A 27,561-nucleotide genomic window follows, 5' to 3' on the forward strand; every position below is an offset into this window, starting at 1 on the left:
GCACGGCGCCCGGTACCCGGTGCCAATCCCAGCGCCCGGTGCTCGGTGCCCGGTACCCGGTGCCAAACCCGGTCCCCGGTCCCCGGTGCCAACCGCGGTCCCCAGTCCCCGTTCCCGAAGCGGGGGGGGGCGCACCGGTGCTGAAGGACAGCTCCGCCCCCACCCGCCCCCCTCCTCCACCGCCCCCTCCCCTCTCCACCTCCGCCGCCAGCCCGGCCGCCACCTCCAGCACCACCAGCAACACCAGCAACACCAGCACCAGCACCACCAGCACCACCACCGGCACCACCACCGGGGCCCCGCCGCTCCCCCGCCGCTCCAGCCGCCGCCGCCATGCCCCAGACGGCCCCGCCGCCGCCCCCCCCGCCCTCCTCCGCCGCCTCCGCCGCCACCGCCGCCTCCTGCTCCGCACCATGAAGCGGCAGAATGTGCGCACGCTGGCGCTCATCATGTGCACCTTCACCTACCTGCTGGTGGGCGCCGCCGTCTTCGACGCGCTCGAGTCCGAGGGGGAGACGGCGGAGAGGAGGCGGCTGGAGGCGCGCAGCCAGGAGCTGCGGAGCAAGTACAACCTGAGCGCCGCCGGCTTCCGCGAGCTCGAGTGGGTCGTGCTCAAGCTGAAGCCGCACAAGGCCGGCGTGCAGTGGAAATTCGCCGGCTCCTTCTACTTCGCCATCACCGTCATCACCACCATAGGTAACGACCACCCCCCCCCCCCCCGTATCCCCGCCGCCGCCACCACCGCCACCCTCCTCCTCCTCCCTTCGCCTCTGCTGCGCCCAGCCTCGCGGTGGTCGGGAGGGCAGCCCGCCTGGCCCCCCCGGAGCCCCGCTAGACCTGCCGGACCCCTCCCCGAAAGGCCTGACCCCCAAAGGTCCCCTCCCCAAAAAGCCCGGCCCCAAAAGTCCCCTCCCCAAAACGCCCGGCCCCAAAGGACCCCTCTCCAAAACGCCCGGCCCCAGTGGCGCCCTCCCCAAAACCCCCACCCCGAAAGTCCCCTCTCCAAAACGCCCGACCCCAACGGACCCCTCCCCAAAAGGCCCGACCCCAAAAGTCTCCTCCCCAAAACACCCGGCCCCAAAGGACCCCTCTCCAAAACGCTCGGCCCCAAAGGACCCCTCCCCAAAAAGCCTGACCCCGACAGACCCCTCCCCAAAACGCCCACCGCAGTGGCACCCTCTCCAAAACCCCCACCCCAAAAGTCCCCTCCCCAAAAGGCCTGACCCCAAAGGACCCCTCCCCAAAACGCCCGGCCCCAGTGGCACCCTCTCCAAAACCCCCACCCCAAGGGCACCCTCCCCAAAAAGCCCACCCCAAAAATCCCCTCCCCAAAACACCCGACCCCCCGGCATCAGGCTCACCCACCCACCACCAGGAAACCCCCCCCACCCGCACCCCCCACCCCTCCCCGCAGCATCGGGGAGACCCCCACGGGTTCCCTCCCCCCGAAATCTCCCAGCCCCCACTGTCCCAGGACCCCCCTCCCGACCCTGCAGCCTCTGGTCCCCCAGTTTGGGGGATCCCCTGCCCGGAATCACCCCCCCCCCACTCCCCCCCCCCCCCCCCCTTGCAGCCCCAGGGTGTCTGGGGGGGGCTGAGCCTTGGCTCGGGGCAGGCACCCCCCTTCCCAGCCCTGCAGGGAGGTCCTGGGGGGGTTGTGGGGTCCGGCAGGGCTGGGGGGGGGGGTTCTCGTCCCTGCACACCGTGCCCCCCCCCAGCACCCTGGGGTGCTTCTGTCCCCTTCCCCGCGGAGGACAGGCCGTTCCCTCGGCTGACCCCTTCCCTGGAGGAGGAGGAGGAGGAGGAGGAGGAGGAAGAGGATGAGGAGGAGGAAGGTCTCCTGGGGACAGGGTTCCCTCGCAGCCCATCTCCTGCCGGGGGGGGACACAGGCATGTGGGGGAGCTGCTGCGGGGGGGGCATGGCTCAGGACCATCTCCCTGCCCCATCCTGACCTGACCCGACCCAAGCTGGGGGCGCACAGGGTGCCAGGAACCAAAAATCCCTGGGGAAACGCTGCTGGGGGCTCCCCCCAGCTGGGAGAGGGGGACAGGGGGCAGGGGACAGGGGGGTGGGGGGGCCGCAGCACCCCTATAAGCCCCCAGCCCCAAAACGTCCCCATCCCCGGGAGCCCCAAAAGGCTCAGGCTCAGCGTGCCGCGGGCAGGACCCGGGGGTCTCTATGGGGGGGGGGGGGGGGGGGTCCTGGGGGGCTGCAGGGCTGATCTGGGGGGGGGTTATTATGGGCTGGGGGCCGGCGGAGCAGCTGGGGCAGGCTCGGGGCTGTGGCCGGCCCCGTCACATTCAGCCTCCGTCTCCCTCGGGGTGGCCCTGGGCACCCCCCCCCCGACCTCCCCAGGGGTGGCAGGGGGGTGGCTTTGTGCCTGTCCCCAGCCGGGGACGCATCCTGCGGGGGTGCAGGGCAGGCAGGGAGGGCGCTGAGCCGGCCAAGGTCAGGTTTAAGGAGGGAAGGAGGAAAAGCGGGGCGGGCGGCGGGTCCCGCTCCGAAGTTTTCCTTGCTTTTTGTGTGTTTTTTGTTTTTTTGTTTTTTTTTTTTTTCCCTATCTTTTTTGTTTTTCCTTCTCCTGGGAAAAGAGCCAAAACTCGAGGCTCCGAAGGTCCCTGGGGGCCCTGTCCCCAGCACGCGTCCCCCTGTCCCCTGTCCCCCAGCTCTCCTGGGCTCTGTCCCCTCCGATGCTCCCGGGGGGGGCTCCGGTTTGGAGAGCGAGCCGGGGGGCACCCAAGGGTGCCCGGGGCTGGGTGCTGCTGCCCTGGGGGGCTCCGTCAGCTGCTGGGGGCAGGAGATGAGCCCCCCCCCCTCCCAGTGGTGGCACTCACGGGGACAGTGGTGGTGGCAGCCGGGTACACGCACGGGGACGGGTACCCCGTGTCCCTGCCACGTGCTGGGGGGGGGGGGGGGGGGGAGGGGGGTTCACCGGCCCCAAAACGTGTCCCCGGCCCCAAAACGTGTCCCCAGCACCTCGCTGCGGCCATTTGGGCTGGGGCAGGTGGCGGAGGCCGGCCGCGGTGCCACCATCTGTCATCGTCCCCCTCCCTCTGGGCTTGTTTATGGCACGGGATGGCGAGGGGACAGCTCGGCGTGGGGCAGGGCTGCGGTGGCAGCGGTGGCACCGCGTCCCCTCCTCTGCCCCCGGGGGGGTCTCCTGGTGCCCCCACACACACCCCAAAGCCTCGTGCCCCATGTCCCAAACCCGTGGCACCGCGGGAAGGTGCTGGGACCTTCCCTGCTCAGCACCCTGCGGGGGGGGGGGGGGGGGGACACACAAAAAGAGGCTGAGGACAAGGACAAGGACACGGGAACGTGGGCACCGCGGTGCTCTGGGTGCCGGCCACGGGGGGGGGGGGGGCCCTGCAGCCCCCTCCCCACTGCCTCGCTGGGGTCCCATGCCCTGGGGACGCGGGGACGCGGTGGCAGGGCCGGGTTTGCTCGGACACCCCCCCCCCCCCCCCAAAGCCCTCGGCCTCGCCGCCCGTCCCCAGCAGCGCCTCCTCCCCGCTGGCAGTGCGGGCCTGACGCAGAGCCAGGCTGAGCACCGCGCTCCCCGCGTGCCCTGCTGCTATTTTCATCGCTGATTCAGCCCCGTTCACCCCGCTCCGGGCTCGTCCTGGCGGCCCCGCGGGGAGGGGACACGCAGGGGGACAACCGCAGGCAGGGGGAGGGAAGGGACCATGACCCCCCCTCCCCGGGCCCTGGGGCCGTGGCACGGTGGCAGTGAGACACGCGTGGCCCGGAGGACGAGGAGCAGGTCGCTCGAGCAGGGGGGTTGGGGACGGAGCTCGGAAGCCCCCCCGGACATTTCCGTCCCCACTCCGCGCTCGATGAGCGCGGGGGAAATCGGTCTTGGCAGCTGGGAGCGCGCCCTCGGTAGGCTTCAGAGTGAACGCGCCAGAGGGAAGGACCGTGCCGCTCCGGTTTAGGGATGGGATTTGCTTCCCCACACCCCAAACACCCACTGGGGGGGGGGGCGATGCCCAGAGCGGGACCCCCGTGCCCATGGGGAACACGCATCGCCCGACCCGCTCCGGCCACCTGCGGTCACCCCGGGGGCTTGATTTGGGGACGAAGCAGTGCTGGGAGGGCAGGAGCGGCGCCCTTCCCCCTCCACGCAGGCACCAGGCCCCCCCTGCCCCCACTGCACAGGACGTTCACTCTGAAGCCTACCGAGGGCGCGCGCAGCACGGAGGGCGGCTGGGGAGACGGGGTGCAGAGCGTGCGCACCCCGAGACCGCGGCCCTGCGTGATGGGGTTTTGGGGTGCCGACCGCAACCCCCGCGGCAAGGAGGAGGCAGAGCCTTGTCCTGGGGAGGCTCCTGGGTGTCCTGCCTGGTGGGCTCCATGTTGGAGACCCCCCCCCGGAGCTCAGTTCTGCTCCCAGCCTGTACATTTCCTGCTCATCCCTGTCCTGGAGAGATAAGGGCAATTAATGCCTCTCCCTGCAGACGCCTCATTAAGCTCTGCAAGCGGCTGGCTCGGAGCAGGCACAAACAACCCGCGCTGGGCCAGAGGTGCCCGGCACCGGGCAGAAAGAAACAAGCCGTGGCCCAATTTCTTTATTTTTGTCTTTTTTTTTTTTTTCCAAGTGCCGAGCCCCAGCTGGGTGCTGCCGGGTCTGGCGCTGGGAAGCCGGACCCGATTCGGAGCCGCGGGAGAGCCTGCTCCGACCCGCGTGTGATTTACGGGCCGGCCTCAACATTTATCAGCCGCCTCTCGGGCTGCAGGGAGCGCAGCGTGCAGGATTTATGGCGGGCAGCGCCGCCTTGGATAAATCCTGGCCGGGCGGCGTGGGGCTAATGAAGGGGAGAGACGAGCTGCTGCCTCGGGGCGGGGGGCTCGCGGCGGGGAGAGCAGCCGCGGGCAGAGGGGCTGCGGGGGTGCTGGGTGGTGCTGGGTGCTGCTGCACGGTGCTGGGTGCTGTTGCATGGTGCTGGTGTTGCACGGTGCTGGTGTTGCACAGTGCTGGTGTTGCACAGTGCTGGTGCACGGTGCTAGGCACTGCTGCACGGTGCTGGGTGATTGTGCATGGTGCTGGGCGCTGCTGCACGGTGCTGGGTGCTGCTGCACGCTGCTGGGTGCTGCTGCACGGTGCTGGGTGCTGCTGCATGGTGCTGGTGTTGCACAGTGCTGGTGCACGGTGCTAGGCACTGCTGCACGGTGCTGGGTGATTGTGCATGGTGCTGAGCGCTGCTGCACGGTGCTGGGTGCTGCTGCATGGTGCTGGTGTTGCACGGTGCTGGTGCATGGTGCTAGGCACTGCTGCACGGTGCTAGGTGATTGTGCAGAGTGCTGGGTGCTGCTGCATGGTGCTGGTGCACAGTTCTGGGTGCTTGTGCAGGGTGCTGGGCGCTGCTGCATGGTGCTGGGTGCTGCTGCATGGTGCTGGCGTTGCACGGTGCTGGTGTTGCACGGTGCTGGTGCACGGTGCTAGGCAGTGCTGCACGGTGCTGGGTGCTTGTTCAGGGTGCTGGGTGCTGCTGCATGGTGCTGGTGCATGGTCCTGGGTGCTGGTGCAGGGTGCTGGGTGCTTGTGCAGGGTGCTGGGCGCTGCTGCACGGTGCTGGGTGCTGCTGCATGGTGCTGGTGTTGCACAGTGCTGGTGCACGGTGCTAGGTGCTTGTGCAGAGTGCTGGTGCGTGGTGCTAGGCACTGCTGCATGGTGCTGGGTGCTTCTGCAGGGTGCTGGGCGCTGCTGCACAGTGCTGGGTGCTGCTGCATGATGCTTGTGCAGGGTGCGTGGTGCTTGTGCACGGTGCTTCGCACTAGTGCACAGAGCTGGGTGCTTGTGCACAGTGCTGGTGCATGGTGCTAGGCACTGGTGCATGGTGCAGGGTGCTTGTGCACAGTGCTGGGCGCTGCTGCATGGTGCTGGGTGCTGCTGCATGGTGCTGGGTGCTGCTGCATGGTGTTGGGTGCTCGTATACGGTGCTGGGTGCTGGTGCACAGTGCTGGTGCATGGTGCTAGGCACTGGTGCACAGTGCTGGGTGCTTGTGCACGGTGCTGGGCACTGCTGCACAGTGCTGGTGCATGGTGCTGGGCACTCGTGCAGAGCGATGAGTACTGGTGCACGGTGCTGGTGCTGCTGCACGGTGCTGGTGCATGGTGCTAGGCACCCCCCCCAGCCCCGAGACCCCTTCCCGCTGGGGGGCCACCAGCACCCAGCCCCACGGCTGTGCCCCCCCCCCCCCCCCCAGTGGTGGGGCGAATGGGAGGACTGGGGGGGGCAGCCGGGAAGAGGCCTGGCGGAGCCCCAAAATTGAGTGAAAAATTGCCAGTTTTGGGTCAGCGCAAACACGGCCCTTGGCCGCTGCGGGGATTTTCCATGACAGCATCGGGCCCGCGGCGGGGGGGAGGGGGCGCACGGCTGCGGGGGGGGGGGGGCCCGGTGGGGGGGCTGCGAGCAGCCCTGGGGGGCTGTGACCCCCCAGTTGCACACACACAGAGCAGTGCACACACAGTGCACACACAGAGCAGTGCACACACACACACACACACACACAGAGGGGACACGCTGGGGTTGGGGTTACGGAGCGAGGGGCCTGGTGCTGCTGCCTGCCGGAGGGGGAGGCTGCCCAGGGCCCCATTCCCCTGCTCCCTGCACCCCCATATTCTGCTCCCTGCGGCCCCGTACCCTCACTCCCTGCACCCCCATAATTTGCACGCTGCAGCCCCATACTCTGCTCCCTGCAGCTCCACACCCTCACTCCCTGCAACCCCATACCTTACCCCCTGCAGCCCCATACCCTGCTCTATGCAGCCCCATACCCCTGCCCCCTTCAGCCTCATAACTTTGCCCCCTGCAGCCCCAAAACCTTGCTCCCTGCAGCCCCATAATTTGCCCCCTGCAGCCCCATACCTTGCACCCTGCAGCCCCACACCCTCACTCATTGCAGCCCCATACCTTACCCCCTGCAGCCCCCTACCCCTGGCCCCCAGCAGCCCTATCCCCCATCCCCACACCCCCTGGAGCTGACACAGCCCCCCCCACGCCCCCCCCCTTCCCCCAGCACCCGGTGCCCCCTGCTCTGCGCCCACCACCCCTGGCACCTGCAGCCCCGCAGCCCCCAGCTCAGCACCATTCCCCCCCCTCCTCCAGCCCCATGGCCCGCTGCCCGCTAATCCCCGGGATGTGCTCCAGGTCCCAGCCCTGCACCTGCTCCTCCGCGGCCCTAAAAAGGCCACGAGCCGGCCGCCTTCCTCGGGGACGTGCCAGGGTTCCCCCCCGGGGACGGGCACCGCGCTCCCTGCCCGCCCGGCACCCCCAGCACCCTGTGAGGAGCACCCATGGGGACGGTTTATGGGGTGTAGAAATAGAGGAAAGGTGCTGAGCCCCCTTTGTAAGGGTGGGGAGGGCAGGATCCGGCCGCATTCTGGCTGGGGGGCACTGGGAAGGGGTCCCCAATGGGGCAGGGGCTCGGGCAGCATCTCCAGCGCTCTTCCTGCCCGTAAGGGATGAAAATGGGGGTGCAAGAGGGGTTTGGGGGGCTCACCCTCCCCTGGTCTCTCCCCCCCCGCTATCCACCTCTCCTCCAGGCTTTAAAACCCCCGACTTTCACCCCAAAAACGTGGCGGAGATCAGGCAGTGCCCGATGAAGCTGGGGGGGGGGGGAGGTCGATGGGTGCTTGGCCTTCCCTGGGGGAATGGGGCTGAATGTGCTAAATATAGCCCTGGGGAAATGGGGCTAAATATGCTAAAAATAGGCCTGGAGAAATGGGGCTAAATGTACTAAATATAGCCCTGGGGAAATGGGGCTAAATATGCTAAAAATAGGCCTGGGGAAATGGGGCTGAATGTACTAAATATAGACCTGGGGAAATGGGGATAAATATACTAAATATAGCCCTGGGGAAATGGGGCTAAATATGTTAAATATGGCCTGGGGGAAATGGGGCTGAATATACCAAATATAGCCCAGGAGTCCGTATGGCAGCAGGGTGCTCGGTGAGGGTGCCGGCAGGGCACCGCTGGAGGCTCGGGCCCTAAAATCCCACCCTTGGCCGTATGGAAATGGGGAGGTTTGGGCCGTTTCGGGGGAAATGGAGGCAGCCGGCAGCTGCGCCCCCAGCTCCATCCTGCCGCGGGTGGCACAGCCGCGGCGTCCCCTCCGCGGGGTCCCCAGGGGGGGCACCACGCTCAGCCCCCATCCCCAGGAGCAGCAGATGTATTTGGGGCTCCCCAGGAGCTGGAGATGTATTTGGGGCCCCCCAGCTCCCCCCTGCAGCTCAGCACCGTCTCCACGGGGCCGGTTTGGAAGGAGATCTGACGAGCGTGCTTTTGCCTCGCCCCGGCACGGCGTAAATCCTTGGCCCCTCGGAGGCTGCCGGCGAGGACGGCGGGGGAAAGGCAGGGTGAAGGAGAGACGGGGCAGAGTGGGAATACCAGGGCCGAGCTCAGGTCTGGAGGAAAAGGGACCAGAAACCTGCGGGGTGCAGGAGGAAAGGGGACCAGAAACCCCCAGGGCGCATGCGAGGCTTTGTGGCTGGGGGCTCCCCGGAGGGCAGGGCTGGGCCCCAGGAGGACCAGAGCTTTTTTTCAGGGTAAATTTGCCTCAAACCCAGTGTTGGGCTCCCCGAAGCCGTCCCCAGGTCCACCTGGCCCCGACAGTGCTCGCTCAGCACCGGGCAGAAATGGCCCACGGGGCCCCGGGGACGCTGCTGGCACCGGGGGAGAGGCGCCCGGGAGGTCCCTGCCTTTGCGCCTGAATAATAACATCGAAATATTTTCCACGTGTAGGGGAACGCGGCCTCGTCTTTTATGTGGAACGTGTTTCTGGAGGCTTTTAGTAATTGAGGAGTGGGGCACTGTAAATGCAATGGGAAGGGGGAGGGGAAGGGGAAGGGAAAGGGGAAGGGAAAGGGAAAGGGGAAGGGGAAGGGAAAGGGAAAGGGAAAGGGAAAGGGAAAGGGAAAGGGAAAAGAATAGGGAAAAGAATAGGGAAAAGAATAGGGAAGGAAGGGAAAGAGGAAGGGAAAGGGGAATAAGAAAGGCAAAGGGAATAAGAAAGGGAAAGGAGAAGGAGAAGGAGAAGGAGAAGGAGAAGGAGAAGGAGAAGGAGAAGGAGAAGGAGAAGGAGAAGGAGAAGGAGAAGGAGAAGGAGAAGGAGAAGGAGAAGGAGAAGGAGAAGGAGAAGGAGAAGGAGAAGGAGAAGGAGAAGGAGAAGGAGAAGGGACAGGGCAAGGTGACGGGTGGCTGCCCGGTGGCGAGGGCACCTCCTGGCAGCACACAGCCCCCCCAGCTCCCAGCCCCCCCACGTCCCCCCGGGCTCAGCTGCCTCTTCCCGGGATCCATTACAGACAAATAATCCCCCTCACAAAGTCCCATCTGCACGCGTCCTGTGCAGGCAGGAGATTACTGCGCGTCCAGATGCTGCCCCGGGGCTGGGGTCCCCCCAGCTCCCCCCAGCTCCCCTGGCAGCCCCCGGGTGGCCGATGGCAGAGACCTGGGGCAGAGGGAGGCAGGGACATGGGGACACGGGGATAAAGGGACATGGGGACACGGATAAAGGGACATGGGGATACAGGGATAAAGGGACGTGGGGACGCAGATGCAGGGACATGGGGACACAGGGATGCAGGGACATGGGGATGCAGAGATGCAGGGACGTGGGGACACAGATGCAGGGACATGGGGACACAGATGCAGGGACATGGGGACACAGGGATGCAGGGACATGGGGATGCAGAGATGCAGGGACGTGGGGACACAGATGCAGGGACATGGGGACACAGATGCAGGGACATGGGGACGCAGGGATGCAGGGGCTCAGGGATGGGGTGACGGAGGACAGCCGTCACCTCTCCATTCCTTAAAAACTCCATTTTTTCCCCTTCTCCTTCGCACCCCCACCCAGCCCTTGTGGGTCAGGCTGTCCCAGGAGGTGCATTTGAGGAACAGCGCCTGCAATGCCCTGGTGCCAGCACCAACCCCCCCCCCCCCCAGCCGGGGCTTCACTCGGGTGCCCCCTCCAGACCCCACCCCCGGCCGGGTGGCCAAGGAAGGGCTGTGCAGGGTGCTGGGACCACCCCGACCCTCTCCGTGCCTTCTCCCCGCAGGGTACGGCCACGCAGCCCCCAGCACGGACGGCGGGAAGGTTTTCTGCATGGTCTACGCCCTGCTGGGCATCCCCCTCACCCTCGTCATGTTCCAGAGCCTGGGCGAGCGCATCAACACCTTCGTCCGCTACCTCCTGCACCGCGCCAAGAAGTGCCTGGGCATGAGGCGCGCCGAGGTCTCCATGGCCAACATGGTCACCATCGGCTTCTTCTCCTGCATCAGCACGCTGTGCATCGGGGCGGCCGCCTTCTCCTACTACGAGCACTGGAGCTTCTTCCACGCCTACTACTACTGCTTCATCACCCTCACCACCATCGGCTTCGGGGACTACGTGGCGCTGCAGAAGGACGAGGCCCTGCAGAACAAGCCGCAGTACGTGGCCTTCAGCTTCGTCTACATCCTGACGGGGCTGACGGTCATCGGGGCCTTCCTCAACCTGGTGGTGCTGCGCTTCATGACCATGAACGCCGAGGACGAGAAGCGGGACGCCGAGCACCGGGCGCTGCTCACCCGCGGCGGGCAGGCGGGCGGCGGGCACAGCGCCGACGCCGCTCCGGGCGCCCCGGTGGCCTCGGCGGCTTCATCGGGGGGAGTCGGGTTGGGGGGCAGCGGCGGGGGGCTGCGCAACGTCTACGCCGAGGTGCTCCACTTCCAGTCCATGTGCTCGTGCCTGTGGTACAAGAGCCGGGAGAAGCTGCAGTACTCCATCCCCATGATCATCCCCCGGGACCTGTCCACCTCGGACACCTGCGTGGAGCAGAGCCACTCCTCGCCGGGACGCTGCCCCCAGACCCCCTCCAACCGCTGCTTCTGCGGCGCCCGGCGCTCGGCCATCAGCTCCGTCTCCACCGGCCTCCACAGCCTCTCGGCCTTCCAGGGTCTCGTGAAGCGCCGCAGCTCCGTGTAGCCCCCCCCCCCCCTTCCCCGGTGGTATCAACCCCCCCCCCATCCCATCCCCTCGGACCCCCCCTCCTTGGAAGCCCCCCCAGGGTCCCCAAGGGACTCGGGGCGGCTGCGGGGCGGGAGGTGGTGGTGTCGATGGTGGTGGTGGTGAGGTGGTGGCGGTGGGTACGTGGGGGGGGGGGGGAGCGGCCGGATTATTTTATTTTAACTTAAATTAATGGTTATTTTTATTTTATTGTGCAAACCACTCCTCAAAATGTGAAACTCGAAGAGCCGCAGAGGGTGTTTTAACCTGGCCGAAAGCGGCGGGGAAGGGAAGGGGGGGGGGGGGGGGTGAGCAGAGGGGGGAGCACACACGTCTCTATCCGGGGAGCCCCAAGACCCCCCCCGGCACCCTCTCCGGGTGTGAGGGGGGCGCTGGGGGTGGGCACCGGGGGTCCCATGGGGGTGGGCAGCTCCCGGGCTGCTGCAGCGTGCGCGCACCCGTAAATCAGGCTAAGAGGGGCTTAGACGGAGCTGTGCTCGCCCTGCCCCTCGGGGGGGGGGGGGACACGCCACGAGTCACGTAGCCCAAAACGCCGCCGGCTGTGCCCGGAGGTGGAGGTGCCCGGGCCGAGGCTGTAAGGTGCCCCCCAACCCCGATCCCCATCTCCATCGCAGCACCTGGGGCAAAGTGTTTTGTTTTTTTTTTGGGGGGGGGGACAGTGCAGGGCACGGGGAGGCTTTTTCACCCGTCCTCTTCACACCCCCGAGCTGCACCCTTGAGCCTGTGCCCCATCGCACCCCATTGCACCCCATTGCACCCCATTGCACCCCATTGCATGCTATCACACCCCATTGTGCCCCATCGCACCCCGTTGCTCCCCATAGCACCCCATCGCACCCCATTGCACCCCATTGCACCCCACTGTGCCCCATTGTGCCCTATTATGCCCCATCACACCCCATTGCCTCCATCGCACCCCATTGTGCCCCATTGCACCCCGTAGTGCCCCACCACACCCCATCGCACCCCATAGCACCCCGTCACACCCCATAGTGCCCCATTGTGCCCCATAGCACCCCACAGCGCCCCATCGCATCCCATAGCACCCCATCGCACCCCATAGCACCCCATAGCACCCCATCGCACCCCATCGCACCCCACAGCACCCCATAGCACCCCATAGCACCCCATCGCACCCCATAGCACCCCATAGCACCCCATCGCACCCCATCGCACCCCACTGCACCCCATAGCACCCCATCGCACCCCACTGCGCCCCATCGCACCCCACACTCTTATCCCAGTTTTTGGGGTTCTCCCCCCGCTCTGTGGCACAGGGACATCGCACGGGGGGGGGGCACGGGGGCTCTGTCCTCGTCGCAGCCCCATGGAAAAAGGGAATAGGGGGAAAAATAGGGAAAAACGGGGGGAAAAAACGCCTTGTTTTCACCCAACGTGGGCTGGGCAGGGGGCTGCGGGACCAAGACCACCCCCAAACGCCTACAGAGGAGGGCTCAGCACCGTCACCCCCCGCCCCCCAGCACCGTGACACCCCCCTCCCCAGGACCCCCAAAGCGCAGGCTGCCCCTACAGCAGGGACGGGACAACACACCGAGACGTGCACTGACCCCATCTTGAAGCCCCCCCCCCCCAAAAAAAAAACACCCAAGGGGGACACCGGGACTCGGGGGGCAGCCCTCCCCCCGGCGCGGCGTTACTTTTCTCACCTTTTAACTGAAAAAAAACCCAAAATAATAATGTGTATTATTTGAGAGCGGGGGGGGGGTATATTCGGTATAACCAACGCCCCGACCCCGTCCGCGGGGGTACCCCAGAAATCCCCGCTGGGAGGGAGGCTTGAGGGGGGGGGGGCGTGCCGAGGGCTGCGGGGATTTGCTCTGGGGAACGGAATCACCCCCCTCACCCCCCCCTCGCCCCCCCCTCACCCCCCCAAAGCGCTGCTGGCTTCCCCCCGGTACGGAGAGAAATAAAGGCTGGGCCGAACCGCGGCACCGCTCCCCCCACCCCACCCCCCCGCGCCGTCACCGTTGGGTTTTGGGGACCGGGACGCACGGGGATGGGGGGGGGGTCCCCCATGGTGGTCGCCTTTGTGCCCCTCTCTGGACTTTCCCCACGGCATCGTTTCATTGGGGGTGGCACGAGAAGGGTCCCGGGGGGTCCCCAACCTCTCCCGTCCCACCAGCACGCAGCCTCACCCCTCTGCGTGGCCCGGGAGGGGGGCATGGGGCTGAGCCCCCCCCCCCCCCCCCAAAGTTTTGGGGTCGCTGAGGTGCGCAAAGAACCACGGCCAGGGCATCTCGGGGCAAAAATCCTTTGGGATTTGGGCATTGCTGGTGCCCCGGGGTGGGCCCCGGCGGAGCTCTGGGGTCCCCTCCTGCCCCTACCTGCCTCGAAGCCCTCCGTCCCCTCTCGCGGGGACGCAAAGTGGGGAGGGGACCCCCGAGGGTCCCGCAGGCACCCGGAGGGACGAGGACAGGCTGGGGGCACCCAGTCGGGGAGCGGCAGGGAAGGACCGGGGGTCCCGGGGGGGCACCGAGGGGGGCAGGGGCCAGCGGTGGGCCCTCGGCACCGGGAAGGTGGGGGTGTCCCGGGGTATGGGGGGGATCCTGCCCCCTCTGCTCAGCACCAGGGTGCTGGGACCTGTCCTGGGAGAGAGGTTCCCGGGGGTGTCCCCCGTCCCCAGAGGCTCCAAGGGTGCTGGGGGGTGATTTGGGACCCCGGGGACGGGGGTCCCCTGGCCCCCCCGGTGCTGGATGAGACCTCGGGACAGGGACCACCAGGTTTTGGGGTGATGGGGACAGGGGGGGGTCCGTGTCTGCGTGGTGCCTCCCTGCTAAAAACGGTGGTGGGGTGACCCGGGGGGGCTTCGGGGGGGGCACAGGGGCTGTGCCACCATCCCCAACTTGCCGTCCCCAACCTGCCGTCCCCAAGGCACTGTCCCCAAACGGGTATCCCAAAAACACCGTCCCCAAAACAATGTCCCCAATCCGTTGTCCCCAAAACGCCATCCCCAAAAACACCGTCCCCAAACCAACATCCCCAGCCTGCCGTCCCCAACCCGCCGTCCCCACACCAATGTCCCTAAACCGGTCCCCTAAATGCCATCCCCAAAAACACCGTCCCCAAACCAACGTCTCCAAACCAACATCCCGAACCTGCTGTCCCCAAACCACCATCCCTAAACCAATGTCCCCAACCCACTGTCCCCAAAATACCGTCCCCAAAATACCGTCCCCAACCCACTGTCCCCAAACCGCCACCCCCAAAAACGCCGTCCCCAACCCACCGTCCCCAACCCACCGTCCCCAAACCAATGTTTCGGCCCAAAAACCTGCTTCAGCCTCCTGGGCCCTTTCTTCTCCCTTGGCCTCCCTTCCCTCGGCCTCCCTTTCCTTGGCCTCCCTTCCCCTTTTCCCTCAGCCTCCCTTCCCTTGGCCTCCTGGCCCCTTCTCCATTGGCCTCCCTTGCCTAGGCCTCCCTTCCCTCAGCCTCCTTCCCTCAGCCTCCCAACCCCTTCTTCCTCGGCCTCCCCTCCTCGGCCTCCCCTCCCTCGGCCTCCCTTCCCTCGGCCTCCCTTCCCCTTCTCCCTCGAGGGGAGGCCGGAGACACCAGGAGGCTCCCAGGGGTCCCAGCCACCGGTGCCCCCAGGGGATCCCAGAGGGGGTGACCGGGCTGCACTGGGACAAACTGGGAGACGAACAGCAGCGCCCCCAGCAACCCTTAACGCCCCCCCCCGGGTCCCATGGGGGGGCCGGGGGGGGGACCCCTGGGGGGGGCTGAGTCCCTTGGGGTGGGGGGGGGGGGAGACCTGTGGGAAGGGGGCGCCCTGGCACCACCAGTGTGTGTCCCCCCCCCCGTGTCCCCCCGCCCGGCCCAGCTGCAGCAACGGCGCCACCTGGCGGCACCGGGATCGGGTGGGGGGGGTATGGGGACATGGGGGGGGTATGGGGGAGTATGGGGGGGGTATGGGGACATGGGGGGATATGGGGACATGGGGGGGGATGGGGACATGGGGGGGTATGGGGACATGGGGGGTATGGGGATATGGGGGGGGTATGGGGACATGGGGGGGGGATGGGGATATGGGGGGGTATGGGGATATGGGGGGGGTAAGGGGATATGGGGGGGTATGGGGATATGGGGGGGTATGGGGATATGGGGGGGTATGGGGACATGGGGGGGATGGGGACATGGGGGGGGATGGGGATATGGGGGGATATGGGACATGGGGGGGATATGGGGACATGGGGGGTATGGGGATATGGGGGGGTAAGGGGATATGGGGGGATATGGGGATGGGGGGGGTATGGGGACATGGGGGGGGTAAGGGGACAGGGGGGATATGGGGACATGGGGGGGTATGGGGATAGGGGGGGATATGGGGACATGGGGATATGGGGACATGGGGGGGGTATGGGGATGGGGGGGATATGGGGATGGGGGGGTATGGAGACATGGGATGTATGGGGGGACATGGGGGGGTATGCGGACATGGGGGATATGGGGACATGGGGGGTATGGGGATATGGGGGGATATGGGGACATGGGGATATGGGGATAGGGGGGGTATGGGGGGATATGGGGACATGGGGGGGATATGGGGACATGGGGGGTATGGGGATATGGGGGGATATGGGGATATGGGGGATATGGGGACGGGGGGGTATGGGGATAGGGGGGGGTATGGGGGGATATGGGGGGACATGGGGATATGGGGGGGATATGGGGACATGGGGGGGTATGGGGACATGGGGAGATATGGGGATAGGGGGGGATATGGGGACATGGGGGGTATGGGGGATATGGGGGGTATGGGGATATGGGGGGGGTAAGGGGACATGGGGATGGGGGATATGGGGACATGGGTGGTATGGGGACATGGGGGGGATATGGGAGTATATGGGGACAAGGAGGGGTATGGGGATATGGGGGGATATGGGGACATGGGGATATGGGGGGGGATATGGGGACATGGGGGGATATGGGAGATGGGGAGATGGGGGGGATATGGGGATATGGGGGGATATGGGGACATGGGGGGTAAGGGGGGGACATGGGGGGTATGGGGACATGGGGGGGATATGGGGGGATATGGGGACAAGGAGGGGTATGGGGATATGGGGGGATATGGGGACGTGGGGATATGGGGGGGGATATGGGGACATGGGGGGATATGGGGAGGATATGGGGATGGGGGATAGGGGGATAAGGGGATACGGGGGGGTAAGGGGACATGGGGATAGGGGGATATGGGGGTATATGGGGACGGGGGGGGGTATGGGGACATGGGGGTTTATGGGGACATGGGGATATGGGGGGGGGATATGGGGACATGGGGGGGATATGGAGATATGGGGACATGGCGTTAGGGGGATATGGGGACATGGGGGGACACGAGGATGGGGGGACACGGGGATATGGGGACATGGTGGGAATATGGGGACAGGGGGATATGGGGACACGGGGATATGGGGATGAGGGGATACGGGGACATAGGGGGACATGGGGATGGGGGGATATGGGGACAGGTGGTTATGGGGGGGTATGGGGATAAGGGGATATGGGGACATGGGGGGACACAGGGAGGGGGGGCACATGGGGATATGGGGGTGGGGAGACGGGGGGCACGGGGGCACGGGGGCACGGACACAGGGATACGGGGACGCGGTTGCAGGGCCATGGGGATACCGGGGGGGCGTGGCCAGGGAGGTTGGGGGCGTGGCTTAACCCTGCGGGGCGGAGCCAAGGGCGGCTTGGGGGCGGGGCCACGGCGGGGCTGAACACTGCGGGGGGCGGAGCCACAGGGGGCGGGGCTACGAGAGAGGGGGCGGTGCTACGACGGGGGCGTGACTGCGATTGGGCGGTGCTACTCGGGGGGCGGGGCTAATCGGGGGGGCGTGGCCAGGCCTTCTCTCAGGGCGGGCGGCGGCGGCGCGGGCGGCGGTGGGGCCATGTCGTGGTCCCGGCACCAGCTGGGCCTGGCCGCCCTCATGCTGCTCACCGGCTCCATCAACACCCTGGCGGCCAAGTGAGTGCGGGGGGGGGGGCTCCGGGCACTGACAGCCCCCCCAGGGCCCCTCCAGCCCCCCCCGGACCCCCCCAGCCCCCAGGGCTCAGGCCCCGGGCTGTGGTTGCCCCCCCCCCCCGGCTGGTGCTGGGGAAACTGAGGCACAGGAGCCGCCGGCCCCCGGCCCTCTTGCGAAAGGTGGCGGCGGGCAGCTGGGCTGAGTCAGGCCGAAATCCTGCTGGCCTGCTGGGGAGGGCCTGGGGACGGCCGTGGGACGGCGGTCTGCGGTCAGCGCGGCCTTCCCCACGCTGCTTGTCCCTGCTCAGCACTTCTGCGGGGCCGCGGTGTCAGCACGAAGGGGCTGGGGCTGGGGGGCGGGAGCTGGGGGCCCTGGGGCAGGAGCTGGGGGTTGTGGGGCCGTGGGGCAGGGGCCGGGGGGGTCGTGGGGCGGGAGCGGGGGGGTCCTGGGGCCGCGGGCCTGGAGCTGGGGTCCTGGGGCTGTGGGGCAGGAGCTGGGGGTCCTGGGGCAGGAGCTGGGGGTCCTGGGGCCTTAGGGGCTGGAGCTGGGAGTCCTGGGGCAGGAACTGGGGGTCCTGGGGTCCTGGGGCAGGAGCTGGGGGTCCTGGGGCTGTGGGGCTGGAGCTGGGGTCCTGGGGCAGGAGCTGGGGATCCTGGGGCCTTAGGGGCTGGAGCTGGGAGTCCTGGGGCTGTGGGGCTGGAGCTGGGGGTCCTGGGGCTGTGGGGCAGGAGCTGGGGGTCCTGGGGCTGTGGGGCAGGAGCTGGGGGTCCTGGGGCAGGAGCTGGGGGTCCTGGGGCCTTAGGGGCTGGAGCTGGGAGTCCTGGGGCTGGAGCTGGGGGTCCTGGGGTCCTGGGGCAGGAGCTGGGGGTCCTGGGGCAGGAACTGGGGGTCCTGGGGCTGTGGGGCTGGAGCGCGTCCTGGGGCAGGAGCTGGGGGTCCTGGGGCCTTAGGGGCTGGAGCTGGGAGTCCTGGGGCTGGAGCTGGGGTCCTGGGGCTATGGGGCAGGAGCTGGGGGTCGTGGAGCTGGTGCTGGGGTCCTGGGACAGTGGGGCTGGAGCTGGGGGTTATGGGGTCGTGGGGCAGGAGCTGGGGTGCTGGAGCCGGGGGTCCTAGGGCTGGTGCTGGGGTCCTGGGGCCATGGGGGTGGGGGCTGGGGGCCATGGGGCAGGAGCCGGGGTCCTGGGGCCGTGGGGCAGGAGCCAGGGGTTGGGGGGCAGGAGCCGGGGGTCCTGGGGCAGGAGCTGGGGCTGTGGGGCTGGGGGTCCTCAGCCACCAAATGTCTGGGGTCCCCTCCTCCATGCGGACGGGGCGATGCTCCCCAAAACTGGCCGTGGGGACTCTGCTCCTGCCTGTCCAGCGTTGCCCGGTGGCTAGGACGTCCCAAAAGAAGGGGTTCGTAGCCCCGCACCCCAAAACCCTGGGCGGGTGGTGCCGCTGCCTTCCCAGCCTGCAGGCGGCCTCCTTCAGGGGCCCCATCCCCCGGGGGCGCGGGGTGCTGTCGGGGTGTCCCCTGCCACCCTGCTCGGCCGCATCCAGCCCTGCTGGGCGCGGGGCCAGGGGATGGCGGCGGTGTGTGCGTGTTATCGGTGTCCCGTTTCCCCGCCTGTCACTCAGGGCTGGGAGCAGGGCCAGCAGCCCGCAGCACGGCGGGGTGGCCACGGATCCTTCCCGAGCCTGGGACGCACGGGGAGCCCCGTCCCCAGAGCCGTCCCCTGGCTTTGCCGTGTCCCACGGTGTCACCGACGGCACCTGCAGGTGCCCCCTCCCCAGCCGGCCCCCTGCCCTCCGGTTTGTCCCCGAGCAAGCGGAGGACGAGGACAGCCCTGGGTGTGCTTGGGGGTCTGCCCCACCTCCCCTAACCCCGACGCCCTCTCTCGCCCCGCAGGTGGGCCGACAACTTCAGCGCCGCGGGCTGCGGCGGGACGGAGGAGCACGGCTTCCAGCACCCCTTCCTGCAGGTGAGAGCCCAGCTCGGCACCCCGGGGTGTCCCCCACGGGGGCCGGCCGCCTCACCCGCCCTCTCCCGCAGGCGACGGGCATGTTCCTGGGGGAGTTCTCCTGCCTGGGGGTCTTCTACCTGCTGCTGTGGAGGGAGCGGCGGAGGCCGGAGCCCGGCCCGGCTCCGTCGTCGCAGCCTTTCAGCTCGCTGCTCTTCCTGCCCCCGGCGCTCTGCGACATGACTGGGACCAGCATCATGTACGTGGGTGAGTGCTGGGAGGACTGGGACGGCTCCGTTTCGGAGCCCCCCGGAGCCCCCCGCAGCAGCGGGGCTTGGGGAACCCCTAACCAAAGGGGGCGGCGGCGTCTGGGGGCAGCTCCGGCTGCCTACGGATGATTTTTTTGGGGTCCTCCCCTCTCCCCCCCCCCACCCCACAGCCCTGAACATGACCAGCGCCTCCAGCTTCCAGATGCTGCGAGGCTCCGTCATCGTCTTCACCGGGCTCCTCTCCGTCGCCTTCCTGGGCCGCAGGCTGGAGCTGAGCCAGTGGCTGGGCATCGCGGCCACCATCGTGGGGCTGGTGCTGGTGGGGCTGGCCGACCTGCGCGGCGACCACGGCCAGAAGCACAAGCTCAGCGAGGTGATAACGGGTACGTGGTGGTCCCGGGGGGGGTAAGGGGGGGGGGGAGGAAATAATCCCAGGCACGGCTCCGGGATGGCCGCGCCGCTTGTTTGCGAGGGCTCAGCCGTCCCCCCCCGTCCCCCCGCAGGTGACCTCCTCATCGTCATGGCGCAGGTGATCGTGGCCATCCAGATGGTGCTGGAGGAGAAATTCGTCTACAAGCACGACGTGCACCCGCTGCAGGCCGTGGGCACCGAAGGTTTGCTGCGTCGCGGGGCCGGGCGTTTTTGGGGGGGGGGTGCAAACCCTGCAAACCCTGCCTGGGGAGAGCTGTTTTTTGGGGGGGTTCGAGATATAACAGGCTGCTAAGGGGGGTGCTGGACCCCAACCACAGGGCAGGGACAGGTGGCGGGGGGGGAACGGGCAGCCCTGGGGGGTGTGCTTGAAGCTGGCGCCCGCCTCTCACGCCCCCCCCTCTTCCTCTCTTCCTCCCCCCAGGATTTTTCGGCTTCGTCATCCTGGCGCTGCTGCTGGTGCCCATGTACTACATCCCGGCGGGCGGCTTCAGCGGCAACCCGCGGCGGGCGCTGGAGGACGCCCTCGACGCCTTCTGCCAGGTCGGCCACCGGCCCCTCATCGCCCTGGCCCTGCTGGGCAACGTGGGCAGCATCGCCTTCTTCAACTTCGCCGGCGTCAGCGTCACCAAGGAGCTGAGCGCCACCACCCGCATGGTGCTGGACAGCCTGCGCACCCTCGTCGTCTGGGCCGTCAGCCTGGCCGTGGCTGGGAGAGCTTCCACGGCCTCCAGGTGTTGGGGTTCGGGGTGCTGCTGGCCGGCACCGCGCTCTACAACGGCCTGCACCGGCCCCTGCTCGCCCGCTTGGCCCGGGGCAGCGCGGCCGAGCGCGAGGGTTTGCTGCAGGGGGACCGCGGGGGCCATCAACAGCGAGAGCTGAGCCCCCCTCCCCGGACTCCTGAGCCTGCCCCCCCCCTGGGGTGCTGGCGGCGTGGCGAAGGGCAGCCTTCCTCCTCTTCTTCCTCCTCCTCCTCGGCACACGGGAACAACGGGGTGCCCCTCGGGGTGAGCTCCTAGGATTGGGGTCGGGGCTGGCCCCGCTGCTCTGCGCCCCCCCACCCCAGGGCTGTGCCAAATAAAGGGCGAGTGCCCCCGGCTCGCTGCGTGGTGGCTGGGGGGGGGGGGGACGACGTTAGGGACCCAAAAGGGGGATGGCACGGGGTGGAGGACGGCGTCTGTCCCTTGCACGGGTGGGCCAAGGGTCTCCTTTACCCTGGGGGCCCTGTCCCCATGTGTCCCCCCCCCCATAGCAGGATTCGGGTCCTCGTCCATCGACGGCGAGCTTTGGGGTCCTTCATGGGGCCCCCATATCAGCTCAGCTCCCCCCCCTGCTGGCTTTGGGGCCGCGTCCGTGCCCCGTGCAGGGGATGGGAAGCGTCATCGAGCCCCCTCAGGGTGGGTTCCCCATATTTCGCACCCCCCGGCCCCCCCTCCAGGCGCACACAGCTGCTTTTTGCGAGGTTTATTTGTGCCGGGGCGCGTCCCAAAAAGGCCCAGGAGAGCTCAGCCAGCCGAGGGGGGGGAACTCTACCTTTTATTTTCTGTCCCGGACCCTGGGGGCCCAGCAGCAGGAACGGTGCCGACGGTGTTTCACCCACGGGTAGGGGGGGGCAGGAGGGGCTGAGCCCCCGCGCGGGGCTGCTGCGGCAGCGGGGCGGCTACTCCCTGCCGGAGGAAGGACAGGAGGGGGGGGTGAGCCCAGCATCGCCCCCAGTGTGGGGTTCCCTGCTTTAGGATTGCCCCAAAGGTGGGGTTCCCTGCTTCAGGAGGGCCCCCGAGGGGGGTTTGGGGCTTTAGGATTGCCCCTGACATGGTTTTGGGCTTTAGGATCGCCCCAATCGTGGGGGTTCCTGCTTTAAGATCACACCCTGACATGGGGTTTGGGCTTTAGGATCACCCCCGACTTGGTTTCGGGCTTTAGGATCACCCCAAACGTGGGGGGTTCGGGCTTTAGGATCGCCCCCAACTGGTTTTGGGCTTTAGGATCGCCCCCAATGTGGGGTTCCCTGCTTTAGGATGGCCCCCGATGGGGGGGCTTCGGGCTCTAGGATGGCCCCCAAGTGGGTGGGTGAGCTTTAGGATCGCCACCAACATGGTGTTTGGGCTTTAGGATCACCCCCAATGTGGGGGTTCCTGCTTTAGGATCGCCCCAACTGTGGGGTTCCTGCTTTAGGATCGCCCCAACTGTGGGGTTTGGGGCTTTAGGCTCACCCCCAACATGGCTCAAACCCCCTGCAGCCCCCCAGCCGCATGTCCCCCATGGGGGGCTGCCCTGCCCGGATGGGTTCCAGCCCCGGGACGCGTCCCCGGCCCCCCGGCAGCACTCACACGGCGTTCTGCTTGTAGTGCCGCAGCGCCTGCTCGGCCACGGTCTCCATGAAGCGCGGGTCGTCCCAGGGGATGGCCCCGGGCACGGTGAGCGACAGCGGCTCCCCGTCGAAGAGCTGCACCGTCACCTGCGTGTCAGCGGGCGCCGACGGGTCCGCGGGGTTGGGGGCCTTGGAGAACACCTTTGGGGTGGGGGGACAGGGGGGGGGAGCTGAGCCCCTCCGTGCCTCCCCCCCCTTATCTGGCAGCCGGCCCCGCGGGCACTATTGTGCGCCGGGCGGCAGCAGCGCACAATCGCCTCTTTCTCCCCCCTGACCCACTTTCCGCCGTCCGCGGGGTGGGAAGAGGAGGGATGGAAAGGGGGGGGGACGGGACGGGACGGGACGGGACGCACCGTGGTGACCTGCAGGAAGCCGTCGGAGCCCTGGGTGAGGTTGGCGAGGCGCGAGACCCAGCCGAACTGGCGCTCGAGCTGCTGCAGGAGGCTGCTGGTGTTGAGCAGCTCGGCCTGGAAGGCGCCCAGGAGCTCGTCGTAGCGGCGGGTGAAGCGCTCGGCCAGGCGCAGGGCGTCCTCGAACTGCTCCCGCAGCGCTCCCCCGCGGGGTCCGCCTGCGAGCAGTCTGCGGGGCGCGCAGCACCCTCAGCGCCCCCATCCCTTTCGTGGAGCCTCCTCTCCCCCCCCTCCTCACCCCTCCTCACCCCCAAAAGCCCTCGCACGGGCTCTGTGTGCGTCCCCCCACCCCCTCCCCAAAAACTCACCCACGGCCAGGATCTCGCGGCACTTCTCGCACTCGTCGCGCAGCCGCAGGCAGCCGGCCGAGTTGCGCCGGATCTCGCGGCACACCATGCGCTCGTTGCTCGAGTTTCGGGACTCTGCGGGGAGCCGGGGACAGCGTCAGGGACCCCAAAATGCCGCCGCCTCGAGGGGAGCACCCGCGGCAGAGCCACGGGGATGGGGACGGGGACGCGCTCCCCGTGCCCAGGCTGGGGCGGACGAGCCCAGCCCGCGCCGCAGGACGCTTGTGCAACGCTTGAGTGTTTTGTATTTTTTCCACGGAAGCTTGACTTCACAGAAAAACATTTCCTGGCCCCAAAACACGAGTCGTGTTTTTCAGGCCGGAGCGCTCCGTGCCAGCCCCTGTTGCGACACAGCCCCTGTCCCAGCCGCCCCACGCGGAGCCGGAGGCGACGGCGCGGGTGCAGCCGCCGGGGAACGCGCCCAAAACCAACACCTTCCCTTCCCCTGGCAGCCGGCCCCCAGGCAAAAACATGGGGAAAAAAAAAAAAAAACACACCCCAAAAAACCCAGCCCAGGTCTGCGAAGAGCAGAGCCCGCGACTCTCGGGCTCCCCTGTGGATTCTCCGGTGTCTCGTAGCAGGGTTGAGCTCATCCCCAAACCCAACCCACGTTGACGAGGGCTGCCGGGACGCGCGGCCGCCGTGCCCCAGAGCTCCTACCTGGGCCGAATCCTGCCAGGGGGTGCTCCCAGCTCCCCGGCACGCCGTCCAGCATGCGCTGCGTCAGCTCAAAGAGCGGCTGGAAGAGGTGGTGGAAGCCGCGGGCCGGGTGCCGGCCGAAGGGGTGCAGCTCCCTCGCCAGCCTCTCACCGCGCGCCGGCGTGCGGACGCGGTGCACGGCGGGGGGGGGCAGGAAAGCCTCGCGGAAACCCCCGAAGGGCGGTTGGAAAAAGGGGGCCAGGCGGCCGTAGACCCTCGTGCTGTCCTGGAAGATGTCGTCCACGCCGTCCTCCAGCAGCCCGAAGCGCTCCTCCAGCTCCTCCCGCTGCCTCTCCTGCCGCTGCTCCCGCTCCAGCAGCTCGTCCACGCGCTCGCCGTTCACCCAGATGGAGAAGGGCGAGGAGCGGTTGAGGAACTCCTCCAGCTGCCAGGAGGGGGGATCAGGATCAGGGCAGGACCCCCCGATCCCCAAACCCCCCTCCCGGGGGTGCTGCCCGTCCCGCTCACCTGCCTCCCCACCAGCCCCGAGCCGCTGTGGCACGTCCTGGAGTAGAAGCGCATGCAGGTGTGCTTGAGGCAGGGCTTGCACTGCTCCCAGAGCGACAGCATCGTCTCGTTGCACACCTCCTGCCTCTCCGCCAGCTCCTTCTCCTTCTCCTGCGCCAGCTGCACCGCCTCCTGCAAGGCACCCAGCACCGTCCTGCGCGCCCCGGGGCTGCGCCGTGACCGCCCCCCCCCAGCCCCCTTCCTCCTCCTCCTCCTCCTCGTCCTCCTCCTCCTGCTCCTCCTCGCCCACCTCCTTCCTCCTCTTGGTCTCCTCCAGGGTGTGCAGCAGGGCCTGGTGCTCCTTGCTGCTCCGCTCCATCAGCGCCTTCATCTGCTTCACCCCGCTGATGGCGTTCTCCACCTCCGTGTCGATGTACTTGCTGCCGGCCGCCGACAGCTCTTTGGGGGGGGGGGGGGATGATGAGCACCCCGGGATGGTTGTGCCCCCTCCCCCCCCCAAAAAAAAACCACCCTCCCAGGGCACGCAAATGTTTGTCCCGTTTGCTCGCCCGAATTTGAGCTCAGTGAAACGGAGAAAATTGGCCCAAAATTCACGCCCGGGCTCGGCACCTCCCTGTGCCCTCCGCGGATGGGGTTTGGAGTTGGGCAGCCCCCCGGCCCCGTACCCCCGTCCCCCCGCAGCAGCCTTGTGAGCCCATCTGGCCACCCCCACTGACCCTCAGGGTGCTGAGCCCCCCAGCAGGACGCTGAGCCCCATCCAGCCCCCCCCGGGAGGAAGCTAAGCACCATCCTGCCCCCCCTAGGAGGACGCTGAGCACCATGCTGCCCCCCCAAGAGGATGCTGAGCCCCATCCAGACCCCTTAGGACGATGCTGAGCCCCATCTCGCCCCCCAGGAGGATGCTGAGCCCCATCCTGCCCCCCCCAAGAGGACGCTGAGCCCCATCCAGACCCCCCAGGAGAAAATGAGCTCCAACCAGCCCCCCCCGGACACTGAGCCCCATCCAGCCCCCTCTAGGAGAACGCTGAGCCCCATCCCGCCTCCCCAAGAGGATGCTGAGCCCCATCCTGCCCCCCAAGAGGACGCTGAGCCCCATCCAGCCCCCCCCCCAGGATGCTGAGCCCCATCCAGCCCCCCCCCGGCAGGATGCTGAGCCCCATCCAGCCCCCCCCCCCCAAAACACCGAGCCCCATCCCACCCCCCCACCCCATCCCATCCCACTAAGCCCAGCACCCCCACCCCCCCCCACAACCTCCGGGACCCCCCCCCCCCAAAAAAAAACCACCAACCCGTGCCCCCCCCCCCCAACCCCCCCAGCCCCCACTTACGCTTCAGCTCGCTGGGGGGACGAGGGCCTGCCCCCCCGCAGGCGAGCAGGAGGCCGAGCAGCAGCAGCAGCGGTGCCATGGTCCCGGCCCTGCGCAAGCAGAGGGTGCTGGGGGGGGGGGGGCTCGGAGCAGGATGCGGCCCCCCCGGGCACGGGGCCGTGAGTCAGCAGCGGGCACCCGGCCACGGGCACGGCACCAAGCCGGGGAGCTGCTGCGGCGTTCCCACGGGGGGGGCACCCTATTCCCACGGGGAGCCCCCCCCCCACCCCCCAACCCAACGGGGGGTCCACAGGGGGGGGCTGCAGCCCATGGGACAAGCCCCAGGCTCGGGGCCAGCTGGGGCTGGTGGCCAAGGTGGTGACTCCCCCCCCCCCCGCCCTGGGGGGGCCTTTTTCTCCCCCCCCCATTCACACGTTCCCCCCCCCCAAAAAAAAAAAAACAGGTTGGGGGGGCACCCCCAGGGGTCTGGGGGCTGCTGGGGGTGAAGCTGGGGGGTGATGCTGAGCCCCCCCCCCCCCCCATACGGTGTGGGGCAGGGGGCTGCGACCCCCCCACCCGGGATGGTTCCAGTGGGATTGCCAGCCCCCCCCCCAAAAAAAAAAAAAAAAATTAAAATTAAATAAAAGGGGTTGTGCGTGGCTCCTGAGCCCCCCCCAAAAAAAAAATATTGCTGACCCCAAATACCTGCTGCCCCCCCCCATATAATAGGGAAGGGAAGGGAAGGGAAGGGAAGGGAAGGGAAGGGAAGGGAAGGGAAGGGAAGGGAAGGGAAGGGAAGGGAAGGGAAGGGAAGGGAAGGGAAGGAAGGAAGGGAAGGGAAGGAAGGGAAGGAAGGAAGGGAAGGGAAGGAAGGGAAGGGAAGGAAGGGAAGGAAGGAAGGGAAGGAAGGGAAGGGAAGGGAAGGAAGGGAAGGAAGGAAGGGAAGGGAAGGAAGGGAAGGAAGGGAAGGGAAGGGAAGGAAGGAAGGAAGGGAAGGAAGGAAGGGAAGGGAAGGGAAGGAAGGAAGGAAGGAAGGAAGGAAGGGAAGGAAGGAAGGGAAGGGAAGGAAGGGAAGGAAGGGAAGGGAAGGAAGGGAAGGAAGGAAGGAAGGAAGGGAAGGGAAGGAAGGAAGGAAGGGAAGGAAGGAAGGGAAGGAAGGAAGGAAGGAAGGAAGGAAGGGAAGGGAAGGGAAGGAAGGGAAGGAAGGAAGGGAAGGAAGGAAGGAAGGAAGGAAGGGAAGGGAAGGAAGGAAGGAAGGAAGGGAAGGAAGGAAGGGAAGGGAAGGGAAGGGAAGGGAAGGGAAGGGAAGGGAAGGGAAGGGAAGGACGGTACCCGCTCTCCGTGCCGTGCCTCCCCGCCGAGCCGGGCCGCCCGCCCCCTTTATCCGCCCCCTTTTATCCGCCCGAGGCGCTGCGGGTCCGCCCCGCTCCCGGCCCCGGAGCTTTCTGGAACCGCCTGGCCCTGCCCGGCCCCCCCCCCCCCCCCCCCCCCCCCCCCCCCCCCCCCCCGTCGGTGAGCCGCGCCCCGACGCCCCCCCGCGCCCCCCAGCCCTGGGGACGACCCCCCCCGACCCCCCCCCCCCCCCAAACCCCTCGTCCGGCAAGGGGGCGACCCCCCCCCCCCAGCACCCTGCGCCCCCCCCCGCACCCTGCACCCCCCTACACACACGGGGGAAACTGAGGCACGGCCCCACGCAGCCCCCCCCCCCAGGCCAGCCTAGGGGCATGCCCCCCCCAAAAGACCCCCCAGGGACATGCCCCCCCCCCCAAAAAAAATAAGACCCCCCCCCCATCAAGTGTGGGGTCGGGGGTGGTGCTGAACTGGGGCTGGGAGCTGGGGTCCCGCAGAGCATCCCTGGTGCTGCCGGGGGGGCTTCCCAGGGGGTGGGCATTATGGGGGTCCCCGAGGTGCACCCGAGGAGCCCCCCCACCCCCCCCAACCCTGGCCTTGGAGGCACCAGCGGCCCCCCCCCGCACTGCAGGGGCTGCTCGTGGGGGTCCCCTCTGGGTGACAACCGGGACCGGGGGGGGGTGGGAAACAAGGGGGGACACTGGGGGGGGCAGCAGTAAACAGCCCCCGGAGCCCAGCCCAGGACAAGGGGAAAATGGGGGGGGGGGGCACCTGGGGGGGGGGGCACCCCGCGCCCTGGGAGAGCTGTGCCAAGGACACCCAGAGGTGCCCACGCACCCACGGAGGCGTCCACGCACCCAAGGGTGCCTCCACGCACCCAAAATTGCCCCACGCACCCACGGAGCCCCCCCCCCCCCAGGACAGGGCTGCAGCACCCTGGGTACGAGCGGGGGGGGGAAAAGGGGGGGGG

At 67.9% G+C, this 27,561-nt stretch overlaps 3 protein-coding genes across 3 annotated transcripts; 2 read left to right on the forward strand and 1 right to left on the reverse strand.

Moving 5' to 3' along the window:
- Positions 1-210: 210 nt before the first annotated feature.
- KCNK3 (potassium two pore domain channel subfamily K member 3) lies at positions 211-11,271 on the forward strand. Its single transcript, XM_066995174.1, has 2 exons — positions 211-696; positions 10,068-11,271. Exons 1-2 carry the CDS (start codon positions 414-416, stop codon positions 10,973-10,975), a joined length of 1,191 nt encoding a protein of 396 aa, XP_066851275.1. The 5' UTR covers positions 211-413; the 3' UTR covers positions 10,976-11,271.
- A 5,577-nt stretch (positions 11,272-16,848) lies between these two features.
- SLC35F6 (solute carrier family 35 member F6) lies at positions 16,849-20,737 on the forward strand. Its single transcript, XM_066995181.1, is given in 8 exon segments — positions 16,849-17,006; positions 18,890-18,962; positions 19,034-19,208; positions 19,381-19,593; positions 19,714-19,824; positions 20,064-20,342; positions 20,345-20,493; positions 20,495-20,737. Coding segments are annotated over 8 exon segments (1,104 nt in total). The 5' UTR covers positions 16,849-16,929; the 3' UTR covers positions 20,522-20,737.
- A 351-nt stretch (positions 20,738-21,088) lies between these two features.
- CLU (clusterin) lies at positions 21,089-26,725 on the reverse strand. Its single transcript, XM_066995180.1, is given in 10 exon segments — positions 21,089-21,306; positions 21,970-22,151; positions 22,364-22,566; positions 22,569-22,589; positions 22,729-22,842; positions 23,428-23,851; positions 23,935-24,105; positions 24,224-24,372; positions 25,263-25,351; positions 26,574-26,725. Coding segments are annotated over 9 exon segments (1,350 nt in total). The 5' UTR covers positions 25,342-25,351; positions 26,574-26,725; the 3' UTR covers positions 21,089-21,299.
- Between the last annotated feature and the right edge of the window lie 836 nt (positions 26,726-27,561).

Source organism: Anser cygnoides, chromosome 3, assembly GCF_040182565.1.
Source record: "Anser cygnoides isolate HZ-2024a breed goose chromosome 3, Taihu_goose_T2T_genome, whole genome shotgun sequence".
NCBI classification, from domain to species: Eukaryota; Metazoa; Chordata; class Aves; order Anseriformes; family Anatidae; genus Anser; species Anser cygnoides.